Below are 16719 nucleotides of genomic sequence, written 5' to 3' on the forward strand. Positions count from 1 at the left end.
TGCCACTGTTTGCTTACAAGTTACAATATGCATTAAGACAAATATCACTTAGAACCAATGCAGCCTCACACACTGTCTGAAATCAAAACTTTGTCCTAAAGATCTCTTACAGTAAAATAATATACTTACATATGTGAAGCAAGATTACAAATTGAGCTAAAATGTTAAACTGTACAAACTAGTATTTTTGCATGAATTATCTCAAGTATATATCGCCGCATGGATAGATTTAAAGCACTGCCAATTAAATAGAAATAAAGTAAACACTCGTCTGTCGTAACCAGATCTTTCTTCAAATTACATGATTATTACACTCACTGTCTAAGTCTTTAACAGTTGTATATGTTGTATCCATTTTTTCTCTTTGTAGCACAAGATGCCAAACAACAGCATGGAGGAGAACAATTCTCAGCTAAGGTATCAGAAAATAAAAACAATACAAAGTACAAAGTTTTTAGACATGTTCGGGTAGCCTATATCAATCCAGGAAAAACGTCTTCAGAATGAAAAAGTTGCCTTTATAGTTCTGGCAGACATGATCTGTGGTACTTACAACATCATCGAACCAAGACTCAAAACAATAGAAACGTTTTAACTAACGTCATCAAACACAACCGACGACACCAGTGAATACAAGTTTTTTGCTTTTTGAATAAAGGTGAGTTATGCTTACTTCTGATGAAAACAAAAACACATGCATTAGTACATCAAACAAAGACTGAATGGTGATGAAATGAGTTGTTATAAAACCAAAAGAGTGAACCAAACAGCGATGATGCAACTTCACTTTGCCATCATCCTCAACAAAAAACAAGTTTATGTGCACACAAATGCTGAGCAAATTATCCCAAATGACAGATCTTCAAACTTGTATCAATTTGAAGAAGATTTTACAGCAGAAACTTAAAAATATAGCTAGTTTACAACAGCATTTTGTAATCATCATAACCTCAATAGCATCAACACCTTCTGAAGAAAATTAAAATGCCTATATCTCTCTTTGGGCTCTTGTGTTGTCATAGTAAAATATGTCCTTTTTATTTATATTTCGTCACATTTGTTGTTGAGTAAAAAGTGTGATTCATATTGATGTAATGTGAAGTAAAATTGAACATGATGACTAAGAAAAATATCCCTAATGGATCAATAAAATGTATTTTCTTACCTCGCCCAAAGTGTCCAAGTCATCAAAGGGGTCAGCAAAGTCAGAAGGACTCTTCCTCAGAGTCTGGTCAGCAGGCAGCGTGTTGTCATTGTAAGAGGACACAAACTTAAAGTCACTGGTTCGAGATCCTGTGGTCAAGTAGGCGTCATAGTTGTAAGTGCTGCGTAAAGTTCCTGTGCCGTCAACATCTGCGTAGTTAGGAGGGAGATAAGCACTGGGGATGGCCACTGCTCCATCAAACAACATTCTGGGCTTCCTCCTGTGACAGAACCTCACACCCAGGATGATGATGATGAAGGTGAGGAAGAAGGTGGACACACACACCAGAGCGATGATCAGATAAGAGGTGAGTTTGGAATTCTTCTCATCATAAGAAATGTCCTTCAGTTCTGGCACCTCAGCCAAGTTATCAGAAATCAGTAGATACATGGAACAGGTGGCAGAGAGAGAGGGCTGTCCGTTATCTTTCACTGCCACAATCAGGTTCTGTTTCATGCTGTCAGACTCAGAAATGTCCCGCTGGGTCCTGATCTCTCCGCTGTGGAGACCAATAGTGAAAAGTCCCGGATCAGTGGACTTGACGATATGATAGGACAGCCAGGCGTTCTGTCCAGAGTCTGCATCCACTGCGATGACTTTGGACACCAGAGAGCCTCCGTGTGCAGCTTTGGGGACCAGCTCGGTCATGAAGGAGTTGCCCTCCGGGGTGGGGTACAGTATCTGAGGAGAGTTGTCGTTCACGTCTGATATGAAGACACTGACACTCACATTGCTGCTGAGTGGAGGAGAACCATTGTCTCTGGCCATCACCTGGACTTTAAAACTCCTCCACTGTTCATAGTCAAAGGACCTGACAGCGTGGATCACCCCCGTGTCTCCGTTAACAGACAGATAGGAGGACACCTGGGCACCGTTCACCTCAGCAGGTAACAGAGAATAAACCACGGTACCATTTTGTCTCCAGTCTGGGTCTCGAGCAGTAACGGAACATAAAGAGGAGCCAGGTTTGTTATTTTCACTCACATATGCGCTGTAGGACTGTTCCTCAAACACAGGTGGGTTGTCGTTGATGTCTGCTACTGATAAGTGAACAGTTTTAGAGGAGGACAGAGGAGGAGACCCCTCATCAGTGGCAGTGATTGTAATGTTGTAGTCAGACACCAGTTCACGGTCCAGTTGACCAGTAGTCACCAGAGAATAATAGTTTTCAATAGAAGGAACTAATTTAAATGGAACATTTTGTTGAATGAAACATTTGACTTGTTTGTTATTGTCAGAGTCTCTGTCTTGAATATTTATGATGCCCACCTCTGTACCATGTGACACATTCTCAGGTATGGAGTTAGATAAAGACTTCAGATCGATTACTGGAGAATTATCATTAACATCAGTCACTTCTATAACAACCTTTGTATATGACGTCAGCCCTAAACCATCTTTTGCTTCAACATTAATTTCAAATAGGTTAATATCTTCATAGTCAATATGGTCAGACACCTTGATAAGTCCAGATACAAAATCCATTGTAAATGGAATTAAATGATCATCAGATATATGACCAAAATCATAACTTATCACTCCGTTCACTCCTTCATCCGCATCAGTGGCACTAACTTTAATCACAACAGTATCTAGAGGAGAGTTTTCAGGCAGACTGGCTTTATAAAGGTCCTGACTGAACACTGGGGCGTTATCATTAGCATCCAGCACAGTGACGTGGATGATCACTGTACCTGATCTCTGAGGAGAGCCGCCATCATAAGCTGTTAGAATTAAATCTGTCTCCCTTTGTTTTTCACGATCTAGTTTATTTTCCAAAACAAGCTCGACTCTTTTATTTTCATCTGAGAGTACAAAATTATCGTTTTTATTCAGTTCATATCTCTGCACTGAATTCTGACCTATATCTGCGTCATGGGCCTTCTCGATGGAAAAGCGACTGCCCTTCTCTGCCGACTCTCTTATCTCCATTTCTATCACCTCCTTTTTGAATTTAGGGGAATTGTCATTAACATCCTGAACATGAACGCTTACTCGATGGAGCTCTAGCGGATTTTCTAAGACTAATTTTATTTTTAGAACACAAGAAGGTTTCTGTCCGCAAATACTCTCTCTGTCGATTCTCTCTGACGTGATCAGATCTCCGGTGTTCATGTTAATGTCACAGTACCGTTTGCGAGTCCCCTCCACATCAATCCGAGCCTTTCTTGAAGATAAAGTCCTCAAATCAACACCCAGATCTTTGGCCACGTTTCCAATAACAGATCCACGTTTCATCTCCTCTGGAATAGAATAGCTCAGATCTCCATAAACGAGGTGCAGCATCACGATGAAGGACGCAAAGCAAAAGATCCGACGCAGCTCCGACGATTTGTCTCCCATCGTTTTCCAAAAAACGATTTTCAACCTCCGATGAAAAATATCCAGTGAACAAATTACGTTCCAGACTGTTTTTCTAATCTCACACTCGTTGAAAAGAGCGAGTATCGCACTCTTCTGCAAGTAACATCCGAGAACAAAGCGCGATCGTATAATCTCCACAAAGATGGGTGGATAAAATTAGAAAAGGTCAATATTGCCCTCTAGTGGATACATTGTGGCATAACGTCTTGGATAATAGACCGGGTTGAGCAAAATATAAATATTTCTTTAACATACACATGTGGGTAACCAAATTCTGGAAAATTGTTTCACAATTAAAAACTGAACTAAATAAACAAATTATCCTCAAAACACAGTGATTATCTTAATATTGTCGTAACAGTATTTATTTATTTATAACTAAATAAAGGAATATGTATCAATAAAATAATTCAGATTGCCCTTCCACTTACAAAATATATATACGAGTAAATAAAGAATAATTAATATGTTAAAGTAAACTATTTTTTGCTTTTACTAAAGGATATGATTCCGATGTTAAAGTCCAAATGTGACTAGGAGGATTTTCACGTTGTTCGTTATTTAACAACAAAATATGATTTTTTTTTGCCTAAGAACGAGAACTTGATCATTTAGTTCTTGCTCTTATCCATGTGATGTCCATTAAAATAATGTTTACACGTTGTTTAACCTTCACAAACTACGTTAAATACACTCTGAGAGAGTGTGATAAATGATGATGCATCTCCAAGAAAAAAAAAACCTTTCTGTTGAAGAAAATTACAAAAGTAATTGGTTTGAATGTAAATATAAGTTTCTGTATCAAGACAAAACTTTGAATAAGAGGTGTATGCAACAAAAAGAGAAAATGTTTGCATTGATTATGACCTGTGATATTTTCCTAAATTCTCTGTGATTCAGGAATAAAAGCTCTGGCGAGATATTTCATTTATTCTTCACGACCAGATCAAGAATGCATTGTTTGAACATGAATTTCTTTAGAATTCACTCTTCCAGATAAAGTTAAAGGATAGGTCTACGTCACGATTATGTATAAAGATCTTGGCTGTGAACCAGTTTCGACTCATCATTCTAAATCAAGTCATGGTAAGTTTTTCAAAGATACATTTTGGCTAGAAGTTTTGTTCACTAATCAAACACAGCACAAAGCCTTCCAAGAAGCCATATCATGTGTTTCATCGGTCGTCATAAAACATTGATACAATAAATCTAGACAATTTATTTTTGGTTCTTATATACCAGTGTTTTAAATATAATAATGTTGCTAACAAACGGTCATTGGGAAACAGATAGTTTTCACAAGTTGAATGTTTAAATATTGTGTGTGTAAAGTGTGTATTTGTGTTAAGTGTGTTTATGTTATAGAGAGTGTGTATTTAATAAATTAAATGTTTAGTTTTTATCAGTTTAACTTCATAAAGGGTCCATTGCATTTTCAAGCTCACAATTTTTGTATTTAAACGTTGTGTTGCCAATCATTCATTTCTTTCTACCGCCTATTATTCCCATAGTGGAGTTACTGGGGTATCCCATCTGTTTAGGTGGACAGACTGAGCACATCGCTGGCCTGTCCTGTGTTGCAGCTATTTGTCTTATTTGTACTGAACTATAAAGGCGCTAAGACTTAAATTTGAGTTGTATTATTATTATATGAAAACCATGTTTTGAATGAAGTGTATACACAAACCCCAAAATATATGTTTCTGTTCATTAAACAAGTTTTTGATTTTTCGTTTTTTTCTATTTGTATTATTATTTTCTTATTGTAATTACACATATTAGGGACATTCGAACAATTTAAGCAGCAAACAAGGGTTCTTTTTAAGCTACTTTGTTTTCTTCAGAACAATAACTTAGCGAAGGGAAGTGGCAACGAAAGACATAAGACAAGCTGTTCTCGCAGCACTGAAGCGTCAGCACCATGGACAGATGCCATCGATACTGTAACATTAGCAGCCTTATGATCATGGTCACACAGACTTTTCTAAAACAGACTCGCGGATACATCATCTTAAATCAAAACATAAAGGCAAAAGATAGTTGAAAAATTAAAGTGACATGTTCCTACCTCTTCAGAAGTGTCCAGGTCATCAAAGGGGTCAGCAAAGTCAGAAGGACTCTTCCTCAGAGTCTGGTCAGCAGGCAGCGTGTTGTCATTGTAAGAGGACACAAACTTAAAGTCACTGGTTCGAGATCCTGTGGTCAAGTAGGCGTCATAGTTGTAAGTGCTGCGTAAAGTTCCTGTGCCGTCAACATCTGCGTAGTTAGGAGGGAGATAAGCACTGGGGATGGCCACTGCTCCATCAAACAACATTCTGGGCTTCCTCCGGCGACAGAACCTCACACCCAGGATGATGATGATGAAGGTGAGGAAGAAGGTGGACACACACACCAGAGCGATGATCAGATAAGAGGTGAGTTTGGAATTCTTCTCATCATAAGAAATGTCCTTCAGTTCTGGCACCTCAGCCAAGTTATCAGAAATCAGTAGATACATGGAACAGGTGGCAGAGAGAGAGGGCTGTCCGTTATCTTTCACTGCCACAATCAGGTTCTGTTTCATGCTGTCAGACTCAGAAATGTCCCGCTGGGTCCTGATCTCTCCGCTGTGGAGACCAATAGTGAAAAGTCCTGGATCAGTGGACTTGACGATATGATAGGACAGCCAGGCGTTCTGTCCAGAGTCTGCGTCCACTGCGATGACTTTGGACACCAGAGAGCCTCCGTGTGCAGCTTTGGGGACCAGCTCGGTCATGAAGGAGTTGCCCTCCGGGGTGGGGTACAGTATCTGAGGAGAGTTGTCGTTCACGTCTGATATGAAGACACTGACACTCACATTGCTGCTGAGTGGAGGAGAACCGTTGTCTCTGGCCATCACCTGGACTTTAAAACTCCTCCACTGTTCATAGTCAAAGGACCTGACAGCGTGGATCACCCCTGTGTCTCCGTTAACAGACAGATAGGAGGACACCTGGGCACCGTTCACCTCAGCAGGTAACAGAGAATAAACCACGGTACCGTTTTGTCTCCAGTCTGGGTCTCGAGCAGTAACAGAACATAAAGAGGAGCCAGGTTTGTTGTTTTCACTCACATATGCGCTGTAAGACTGTTCCTCAAACACAGGTGGGTTGTCGTTGATGTCTGCTACTGATAAGTGAACAGTTTTAGAGGAGGACAGAGGAGGAGACCCCTCATCAGTGGCAGTGATTGTAATGTTGTAGTCAGACACCAGTTCACGGTCCAGTTGACCAGTAGTCACCAGAGAATAATAGTTTTTAATAGAAGGAACTAATTTAAATGGAACATTTTGCTGAATAAAACATTTGACTTGTTTGTTATTGTCAGAGTCTCTGTCCTGAACATTGATGATGCCCACCTCTGTACCAGGTGACACATTCTCAGGTATGGAGTTAGACAGAGACTTAATGTAAATAAGTGGAGAATTATCATTAACATCAGTCACTTCCATTATAACTTTGGAGTATGTTGTCAGCCCCAAACCATCTCTAGCCTTAATTCTCATTTCAAAGGAAGTATGCTCCTCAAAATCAATCTCTCCAGTAACCTTTATCACACCAGTGTTGGAATCAATTGAAAAGACATGAACGTCTTCCTCAAAAATGTTGTCAAACTGATAAGTCACTTGTCCATTCACTCCTTCATCTGCATCAGTGGCACTAACTTTGATCACAACAGTGTCTAGAGGAGAGTTTTCAGGCAGACTGGCTTTATAAAGGTCCTGACTGAACACTGGGGCGTTATCATTAGCATCCAGCACAGTGACGTGGATGATCACTGTACCTGATCTCTGAGGAGAGCCGCCATCATAAGCTGTTAGAATTAAATCTAAATCCTGTTCCTTTTCACGATCCAATTTATTTTCCAACACAAGTTCACCCTTATTATTTTTTACTGAAACAACAAAATTGTCGTTTTTTTGCAGCATATACCTCTGTACAGAGTTATGGCCTATATCGGCATCGTGGGCCTCGTCGAGGGAGAAACGGCTGCCTTTCTCTGCCGACTCTCTTATCTCCATTCTAATCAGCTCCTCTTTGAATTTTGGCGAATTATCGTTGACATCCTGAATATGAAGACTGACTCTGTGAAGCTCTAATGGATTTTCTAACAATAAATCTGTATTGAGTAAACAATAAGGTTTCTGTCCGCAAATACTCTCTCTGTCGATTCTCTCTGACGTGATCAGATCTCCGGTGTTCATGTTAATGTCACAGTACCGTTTGCGAGTCCCCTCCACATCAATCCGAGCCTTTCTTGAAGATAAAGTCCTCAGATCAACACCCAGATCCTTGGCCACATTTCCAATAACAGATCCACGTTTCATCTCCTCTGGAATAGAATAGCTCAGATCTCCATAAACGAGGTGCAGCATCACGATGAAGGACGCAAAGCAAAAGATCCGACGGAGCTCAAACGAGTTGTCTCCCATCGTTTTCCGAAAAACGATTTTCAACCTCCAATGAAAAATATCCAGTCCACGAATTACGTTCCAAACTGTTTTTCTAATCTCACTCTCGTTGAAAAGAGCGAGTATCGCACTCTTCTGCAAGTAACATCCGAGAACAAAGCCCGATCATATAATCTCCACAACGATGGGTGGACAAAATCAGAAAAGGTCAATACTGCCCTCAAGTGGATACTCTGTAGTATAACGTCTTGGATAACAGACCGGGTTGAATAAAATATACATATTGCTTTAACATACACCTGTGGTTAACCACATTCTGGAAAATTGCTCCACCATTAAATGCTGAACAAAATAAAGAAATTATCCTCAAAAACTGTGATTATGTATCAATAAAGGAATTCGGATTGCCCTTAAACTAACAAAATATGTATACAAAAAAAAAAAGAGTAATCAGTATGTTAAAATAAAGTAGTTTTTGCTTTTATTAAACTATATTTTTCAGATGGAAAAGTAAAAAAAGAAATGTATTGTAATGTTGTCACGTACCAATCGTCAATAAGTGTATTTTAATGTTGTTCTTTTATTTCAGGAAAATATATGTCAATCTTTCCCTAAAAAACAGAATTTGATAATTTAGTTGTTGCTCCTATCCATGTGTTGTCCATGAAAATAGTTGTTACAAGTGGTTTAACCTTCACAATTTAAACATTGTGTTGCCATTCATTCATTTCTTTCTACCGCCTATTATTCCCATAGTTGAGTTACTGGGGTATCCCATCTGTTTAGGTGGACGGACTGAGCACATCGCTGGCCTGTCCTGTGTTGCAGCTATTTATCCTATTTGCACTAAACTATAAAGGCTCTAAAACGTAATTTGGGTTGTATTATTATTATATAAAAAACATGTTTTCAATGAAGTGGATACACAAATCCCAAAATGTATGTTTCTGTTCATCAAACACGTTTTAGTTTTTTCGTTTTCTTCTATTTGTATTCTTATTTCTTATTGTAACTACATATATTTAGTAACAACAACAATTTAAGCAGCAAACAAGGGTTATTTTTAAGCTACTTCGTTTTCTTCGGAACACTAAGTTAGTGAAGGTAAGCGGCAACCAAAGACATAAGACAAGCTATTCTCGCAGCACTGAAGCGTCAGCACCATGGACAGATGCCATCGATACTATAAAATTAGCAGCCTTATGATCACGCAGACATTTTCCAAACACGATGACCATTCAACATTTCTAAAACAGACTTGCAGATACATCATCTTAAATCAAAACATAAAGGCAAAAGATAGTTGAAAAATTAAAGTGACATGTTCCTACCTCTTCAGAAGTGTCCAGGTCATCAAAGGGGTCAGCAAAGTCAGAAGGACTCTTCCTCAGAGTCTGGTCAGCAGGCAGCGTGTTGTCATTGTAAGAGGACACAAACTTAAAGTCACTGGTTCGAGATCCTGTGGTCAAGTAGGCGTCATAGTTGTAAGTGCTGCGTAAAGTTCCTGTGCCGTCAACATCTGCGTAGTTAGGAGGGAGATAAGCACTGGGGATGGCCACTGCTCCATCAAACAACATTCTGGGCTTCCTCCTGTGACAGAACCTCACACCCAGGATGATGATGATGAAGGTGAGGAAGAAGGTGGACACACACACCAGAGCGATGATCAGATAAGAGGTGAGTTTGGAATTCTTCTCATCATAAGAAATGTCCTTCAGTTCTGGCACCTCAGCCAAGTTATCAGAAATCAGTAGATACATGGAACAGGTGGCAGAGAGAGAGGGCTGTCCGTTATCTTTCACTGCCACAATCAGGTTCTGTTTCATGCTGTCAGACTCAGAAATGTCCCGCTGGGTCCTGATCTCTCCGCTGTGGAGACCAATAGTGAAAAGTCCTGGATCAGTGGACTTGACGATATGATAGGACAGCCAGGCGTTCTGTCCAGAGTCTGCGTCCACTGCGATGACTTTGGACACCAGAGAGCCTCCGTGTGCAGCTTTGGGGACCAGCTCGGTCATGAAGGAGTTGCCCTCCGGGGTGGGGTACAGTATCTGAGGAGAGTTGTCGTTCACGTCTGATATGAAGACACTGACGCTCACGTTGCTGCTGAGTGGAGGAGAACCGTTGTCTCTGGCCATCACCTGGACTTTAAAACTCCTCCACTGTTCATAGTCAAAGGACCTGACAGCGTGGATCACCCCCGTGTCTCCGTTAACAGACAGATAGGAGGACACCTGGGCACCGTTCACCTCAGCAGGTAACAGAGAATAAACCACGGTACCGTTTTGTCTCCAGTCTGGGTCTCGAGCAGTAACGGAACATAAAGAGCAGCCAGGTTTGTTATTTTCACTCACATATGCGCTGTAGGACTGTTCCTCAAACACAGGTGGGTTGTCGTTGATGTCTGCTACTGATAAGTGAACAGTTTTAGAGGAGGACAGAGGAGGAGACCCCTCATCAGTGGCAGTGATTGTAATGTTGTAGTCAGACACCAGTTCACGGTCCAGTTGACCAGTAGTCACCAGAGAATAATAGTTTTCAATAGAAGGAACTAATTTAAATGGAACATTTTGTTGAATGAAACATTTGACTTGTTTGTTATTGTCAGAGTCTCTGTCCTGAACATTGATGATGCCCACCTCTGTACCAGGTGACACATTCTCAGGTATGGAGTTAGATAAAGACTTCAGATCGATTACTGGAGAATTATCATTAACATCAGTCACTTCTATAACAACCTTTGTATATGACGTCAGCCCTAAACCATCTTTTGCTTCAACATTAATTTCAAATAGGTTAATATCTTCATAGTCAATATGGTCAGACACCTTGATAAGTCCAGATACAAAATCCATTGTAAATGGAATTGAATGATCATCAGATATATGACCAAAATCATAACTTATCACTCCATTCACTCCTTCATCTGCATCAGTGGCACTAACTTTGATCACAACAGTATCTAGAGGAGAGTTTTCAGGCAGACTGGCTTTATAAAGGTCCTGACTGAACACTGGGGCGTTATCATTAGCATCCAGCACAGTGACGTGGATGATCACTGTACCTGATCTCTGAGGAGAGCCGCCATCATAAGCTGTTAGAATTAAATCTGTCTCCCTTTGTTTTTCACGATCTAGTTTATTTTCCAAAACAAGCTCGACTCTTTTATTTTCATCTGAGAGTACAAAATTATCGTTTTTATTCAGTTCATATCTCTGCACTGAATTCTGACCTATATCTGCGTCATGGGCCTTCTCGATGGAAAAGCGACTGCCCTTCTCTGCCGACTCTCTTATTTCCATTTCTATCACCTCCTTTTTGAATTTAGGGGAATTGTCATTAACATCCTGAACATGAACGCTTACTCGATGGAGCTCTAGCGGATTTTCTAAGACTAATTTTATTTTTAGAACACAAGAAGGTTTCTGTCCGCAAATATGCTCTCTGTCGATTCTCTCTGACGTGATCAGATCTCCGGTGTTCATGTTAATGTCACAGTACCGTTTGCGAGTCCCCTCCACATCAATCCGAGCCTTTCTTGAAGATAAAGTCCTCAAATCAACACCCAGATCTTTGGCCACGTTTCCAATAACAGATCCACGTTTCATCTCCTCTGGAATAGAATAGCTCAGATCTCCATAAACGAGGTGCAGCATCACGATGAAGGACGCAAAGCAGAAGATCCGACGCAGCTCCGACGATTTGTCTCCCATCGTTTTCCAAAAAACGATTTTCAACCTCCGATGAAAAATATCCAGTGAACAAATTACGTTCCAAAGTGTTTTTCTAATCTCACACTCGTTGAAAAGAGCGAGTATCGCACTCTTCTGCAAGTAACATCCGAGAACAAAGCGCGATCGTATAATCTCCACAAAGATGGGTGGATAAAATTAGAAAAGGTCAATACTGCCCCCTAGTGGATACATTGTGGCATAACGTCTTGGATAATAGACCGGGTTGAGCAAAATATAAATATTTCTTTAACATACACATGTGGGTAACCAAATTCTGGAAAATTGTTTCACTATTAAAAACTGAACTAAATAAACAAATTATCCTCAAAACACAGTGATTATCTTAATATTGTCGTAACAGTATTTATTTATTTATAACTAAATAAAGGAATATGTATCAATAAAATAATTCAGATTGCCCTTCCACTTACAAAATATATATACGAGTAAATAAAGAATAATTAATATGTTAAAGTAAACTATTTTTTGCTTTTACTAAAGGATATAATTCCGATGTTAAAGTCCAAATGTGACTAGGAGGATTTTCACGTTGTTCGTTATTTAACAAAATGACCCTGGTCTCGAAAAGCGCTATATAAATATATATTACTTACTTACTTACTTACAAAATATGTTTTTTTTTTGCCTAAGAACGAGAACTTGATCATTTAGTTCTTGCTCTTATCCATGTGATGTCCATTAAAATAATGTTTACAAGTTGTTTAACCTTCACAAACTACGTTTCATTCTGAGAGAGTGTGATAAATGATGATGCATCTCCAAAAAAAAAAAAAGCTTTCTGTTGAAAAAAATAACAAAAGTAATTGGTTTGAATGTAAATATAAGTTTCTGTATCAAGACAAAACTTTGAATAAGAGGTGTATGCAACAAAAAGAGAAAATGTTTGCGTTGATTATGACCTGTGATATTTTCCTAAATTCTCTGTGATTCAGGAATAAAAGCTCTGGCGAGATATTTCATTTATTCTTCACGACCAGATCAAGAATGCATTGTTTGAACATGAATTTCTTTAGAATTCACTCTTCCAGATAAAGTTAAAGGATAGGTCTACGTCACGATTATGTATAAAGATCTTGGCTGTGAACCAGTTTCGACTCATCATTCTAAATCAAGTCATGGTAAGTTTTTCAAAGATACATTTTGGCTAGAAGTTTTGTTCACTAATCAAACACAGCACAAAGCCTTCCAAGAAGCCATATCATGTGTTTCATCGGTCGTCATAAAACATTGATACAATAAATCTAGACAATTTATTTTTGGTTCTTACATACCAGTGTTTTAAATATAATAATGTTGCTAACAAACGGTCATTGGGAAACAGATAGTTTTCACAAGTTGAATGGTTAAATATTGTGTGTGTAAAGTGTGTATTTGTGTTAAGTGTGTTTATGTAATATAGAGTGTGTATTTAATAAATTAAATGTTTCGTTTTTATCAGTTTAACTTCATAAAGGGTCCATTGCATTTTCAAGCTCACAATTTTTGTATTTAAACGTTGTGTTGCCAATCATTCATTTCTTTCTACCTCCTATTATTCCCATAGTGGAGTTACTGGGGTATCCCATCTGTTTAGGTGGACGGACTGAGCACATCGCTGGCCTGTCCTGTGTTGCAGCTATTTGTCTTATTTGTACTGAACTATAAAGGTGCTAAGACTTAAATTTGAGTTGCATTATTATTATATGAAAACCATGTTTTGAATGAAGTGTATACACAAACCCCAAAATATATGTTTCTGTTCATTAAACAAGTTTTTGATTTTTCGTTTTTTTCTATTTGTATTATTATTTTCTTATTGTAATTACACATATTAGGGACATTCGAACAATTTAAGCAGCAAACAAGGGTTCTTTTTAAGCTACTTTGTTTTCTTCAGAACAATAACTTAGCGAAGGGAAGTGGCAACGAAAGACATAAGACAAGCTGTTCTCGCAGCACTGAAGCGTCAGCACCATGGACAGATGCCATCGATACTGTAACATTAGCAGCCTTATGATCATGGTCACACAGACTTTTTTAAAACAGACTCGCGGATACATCATCTTAAATAAAAACATTAAGGCAAAATATTGAAGAAAAATTAAAGTGACATGTTCCTACCTCTTCAGAAGTGTCCAGGTCATCAAAGGGGTCAGCAAAGTCAGAAGGACTCTTCCTCAGAGTCTGGTCAGCAGGCAGCGTGTTGTCATTGTAAGAGGACACAAACTTAAAGTCACTGGTTCGAGATCCTGTGGTCAAGTAGGCGTCATAGTTGTAAGTGCTGCGTAAAGTTCCTGTGCCGTCAACATCTGCGTAGTTAGGAGGGAGATAAGCACTGGGGATGGCCACTGCTCCATCAAACAACATTCTGGGCTTCCTCCGGCGACAGAACCTCACACCCAGGATGATGATGATGAAGGTGAGGAAGAAGGTGGACACACACACCAGAGCGATGATCAGATAAGAGGTGAGTTTGGAATTCTTCTCATCATAAGAAATGTCCTTCAGTTCTGGCACCTCAGCCAAGTTATCAGAAATCAGTAGATACATGGAACAGGTGGCAGAGAGAGAGGGCTGTCCGTTATCTTTCACTGCCACAATCAGGTTCTGTTTCATGCTGTCAGACTCAGAAATGTCCCGCTGGGTCCTGATCTCTCCGCTGTGGAGACCAATAGTGAAAAGTCCCGGATCAGTGGACTTGACGATATGATAGGACAGCCAGGCGTTCTGTCCAGAGTCTGCGTCCACTGCAATGACTTTGGACACCAGAGAGCCTCCGTGTGCAGCTTTGGGGACCAGCTCGGTCATGAAGGAGTTGCCCTCCGGGGTGGGGTACAGTATCTGAGGAGAGTTGTCGTTCACGTCTGATATGAAGACACTGACGCTCACGTTGCTGCTGAGTGGAGGAGAACCGTTGTCTCTGGCCATCACCTGGACTTTAAAACTCCTCCACTGTTCATAGTCAAAGGACCTGACAGCGTGGATCACCCCCGTGTCTCCGTTAACAGACAGATAGGAGGACACCTGGGCACCGTTCACCTCAGCAGGTAACAGAGAATAAACCACGGTACCGTTTTGTCTCCAGTCTGGGTCTCGAGCAGTAACGGAACATAAAGAGGAGCCAGGTTTGTTATTTTCACTCACATATGCGCTGTAGGACTGTTCCTCAAACACAGGTGGGTTGTCGTTGATGTCTGCTACTGATAAGTGAACAGTTTTAGAGGAGGATAGAGGAGGAGACCCCTCATCAGTGGCAGTGATTGTAATGCTGTAGTCAGACACCAGTTCACGGTCCAGTTGACCAGTAGTCACCAGAGAATAATAGTTTTTAATAGAAGGAACTAATTTAAATGGAACATTTTGTTGAATAAAACATTTGACTTGTTTGTTATTGTCAGAGTCTCTGTCCTGAACATTGATGATGCCCACCTCTGTACCAGGTGACACATTCTCAGGTATGGAGTTAGACAGAGACTTCAGATCGATCACTGGAGAATTATCATTAACATCAGATACTTCTATTATAACTTTGGAGTATGAGGTCAGCCCTAAACCATCTTTAGCTTTTACCCTCATTTCAAAAGAGCTCCGTTCTTCATAATCAATTAACCCTTTTAATTTAATTTCACCAGTTTTTGAATCAATTGTAAAAATATTTACCTCATCATTTGACTGACGCCCAAATTGGTATGTCACATCTCCATTCACTCCTTCATCTGCATCAGTGGCACTAACTTTGATCACAACAGTGTCTAGAGGAGAGTTTTCAGGCAGACTGGCTTCATAAAGGTCCTGACTGAACACTGGGGCGTTATCATTAGCATCCAGCACAGTGACGTGGATGATCACTGTACCTGATCTCTGAGGAGAGCCGCCATCATAAGCTGTCAGAATTAAATCTAAATCCTGCTGTTGTTCTCGATCTAGTTTATTTTCTAAAACAAGTTCAACTTTATCACTATCAATTGACAGAATAAAGTTATTGTTTTTTTGAAGGTTGTATCTCTGAACAGAGTTCTGACCTATATCTGCATCATGGGCCTCCTCGATGGAGAAACGACTACCCTTCTCTGCAGACTCACTGATTTCCATCTGAATTAAATCATCGTTAAATTGCGGGGAGTTGTCGTTGACATCTTGCACCTGAATGTTTATTTTGTGGAGCTCCAGGGGATTTTCCAACACTAAATCTGCCTTCACAAGACACGATGGCTTCTTATCACAAATATTCTCTCGGTCGATCCTCTCGGACACGGTCGCATCGCCAGTGGAGAGATTAACGTCACAGTACCTTTTCTTGCTTCCTCCAAAATCAATCCGAGCCTTTCTTGAAGATAAAGTCCTCAAATCAACACCCAGATCTTTGGCCACGTTTCCAATAACAGATCCACGTTTCATCTCCTCTGGAATAGAATAGCTCAGATCTCCATAAACGAGGTGCAGCATCACGATGAACGACGCAAAGCAAAAGATCCGACGCAGCTCCGACGATTTGTCTCCCATCGTTTTCCAAAAAACGATTTTCAACCTCCAATGAAAAATATCCAGTCCACGAATTACGTTCCAAACTGTTATTCTAATCTCACTCTCGTTGAAAAGAGCGAGTATCGCACCCTTCTGCAAGTAACATCCGAGAACAAAGCCCGATCATATAATCTCCACAACGATGGGTGGACAAAATCAGAAAAGGTCAATACTGCCCTCAAGTGGATAATCTGTAGTATAACGTCTTGGATAACAGACCGGGTTGAATAAAATATCCATATTGCTTTATCATACACCTGTGGTTAACCACATTCTGGAAAATTGCTCCACCATTAAATGCTGAACAAAATAAAGAAACTATCCTCAAAAACTGTGATTATGTATCAATAAAGGAATTCGGATTGCCCTTAAACTAACAAAATATGTATAAAAACAAAAATAATGAGTGATCAGTATGTTAAAATAAAGTAGTTTTTGCTTTTATTAAACTATATTTTTCAGAT

The 16719-nt window shown here is 39.7% G+C and overlaps 3 protein-coding genes and 1 pseudogene across 4 annotated transcripts in view; all 4 read right to left on the reverse strand.

Annotated features, from left to right (window-relative positions):
* The window catches only part of LOC148072368 (protocadherin beta-15-like), a 138280-nt gene extending 130288 nt beyond the window's left edge, over positions 1–7992 (reverse strand). The window contains exon 1 of one of the 2 annotated variants that reach the window (XM_087799966.1): positions 5637–7992. In XM_087799966.1, the coding sequence (XP_087656092.1) occupies positions 5637–7961 (2325 nt within the window). In that variant the 5' untranslated portion in view covers positions 7962–7992. Of the gene's footprint in view, positions 1–1165; positions 3603–5636 lie in introns of those variants that run through there. The other variant, XM_087799962.1, reaches the window with a different exon arrangement.
* The window catches only part of LOC148072349 (protocadherin gamma-A5-like), a 235222-nt gene that overhangs the window by 209131 nt on the left and 9372 nt on the right, over positions 1–16719 (reverse strand). The window lies entirely within an intron of this gene.
* On the reverse strand, positions 8722–11811 carry LOC148072381 (protocadherin gamma-A12-like). The gene is made up of 2 exons (XM_087798668.1): positions 9329–11811; positions 8722–8775 (listed from the first exon to the last, which is right to left on the reverse strand). The coding sequence occupies exons 1-2, from the start codon at positions 11708–11710 to the stop codon at positions 8722–8724; spliced, it is 2436 nt and encodes an 811-aa protein (XP_087654794.1). The 5' UTR covers positions 11711–11811.
* On the reverse strand, positions 13264–16267 carry LOC148072382 (protocadherin gamma-A11 pseudogene; annotated as a pseudogene).

This window comes from Callionymus lyra, chromosome 9 (assembly GCF_982586985.1).
Source record: "Callionymus lyra chromosome 9, fCalLyr1.hap1.1, whole genome shotgun sequence".
NCBI lineage: Eukaryota > Metazoa > Chordata > Actinopteri > Syngnathiformes > Callionymidae > Callionymus > Callionymus lyra.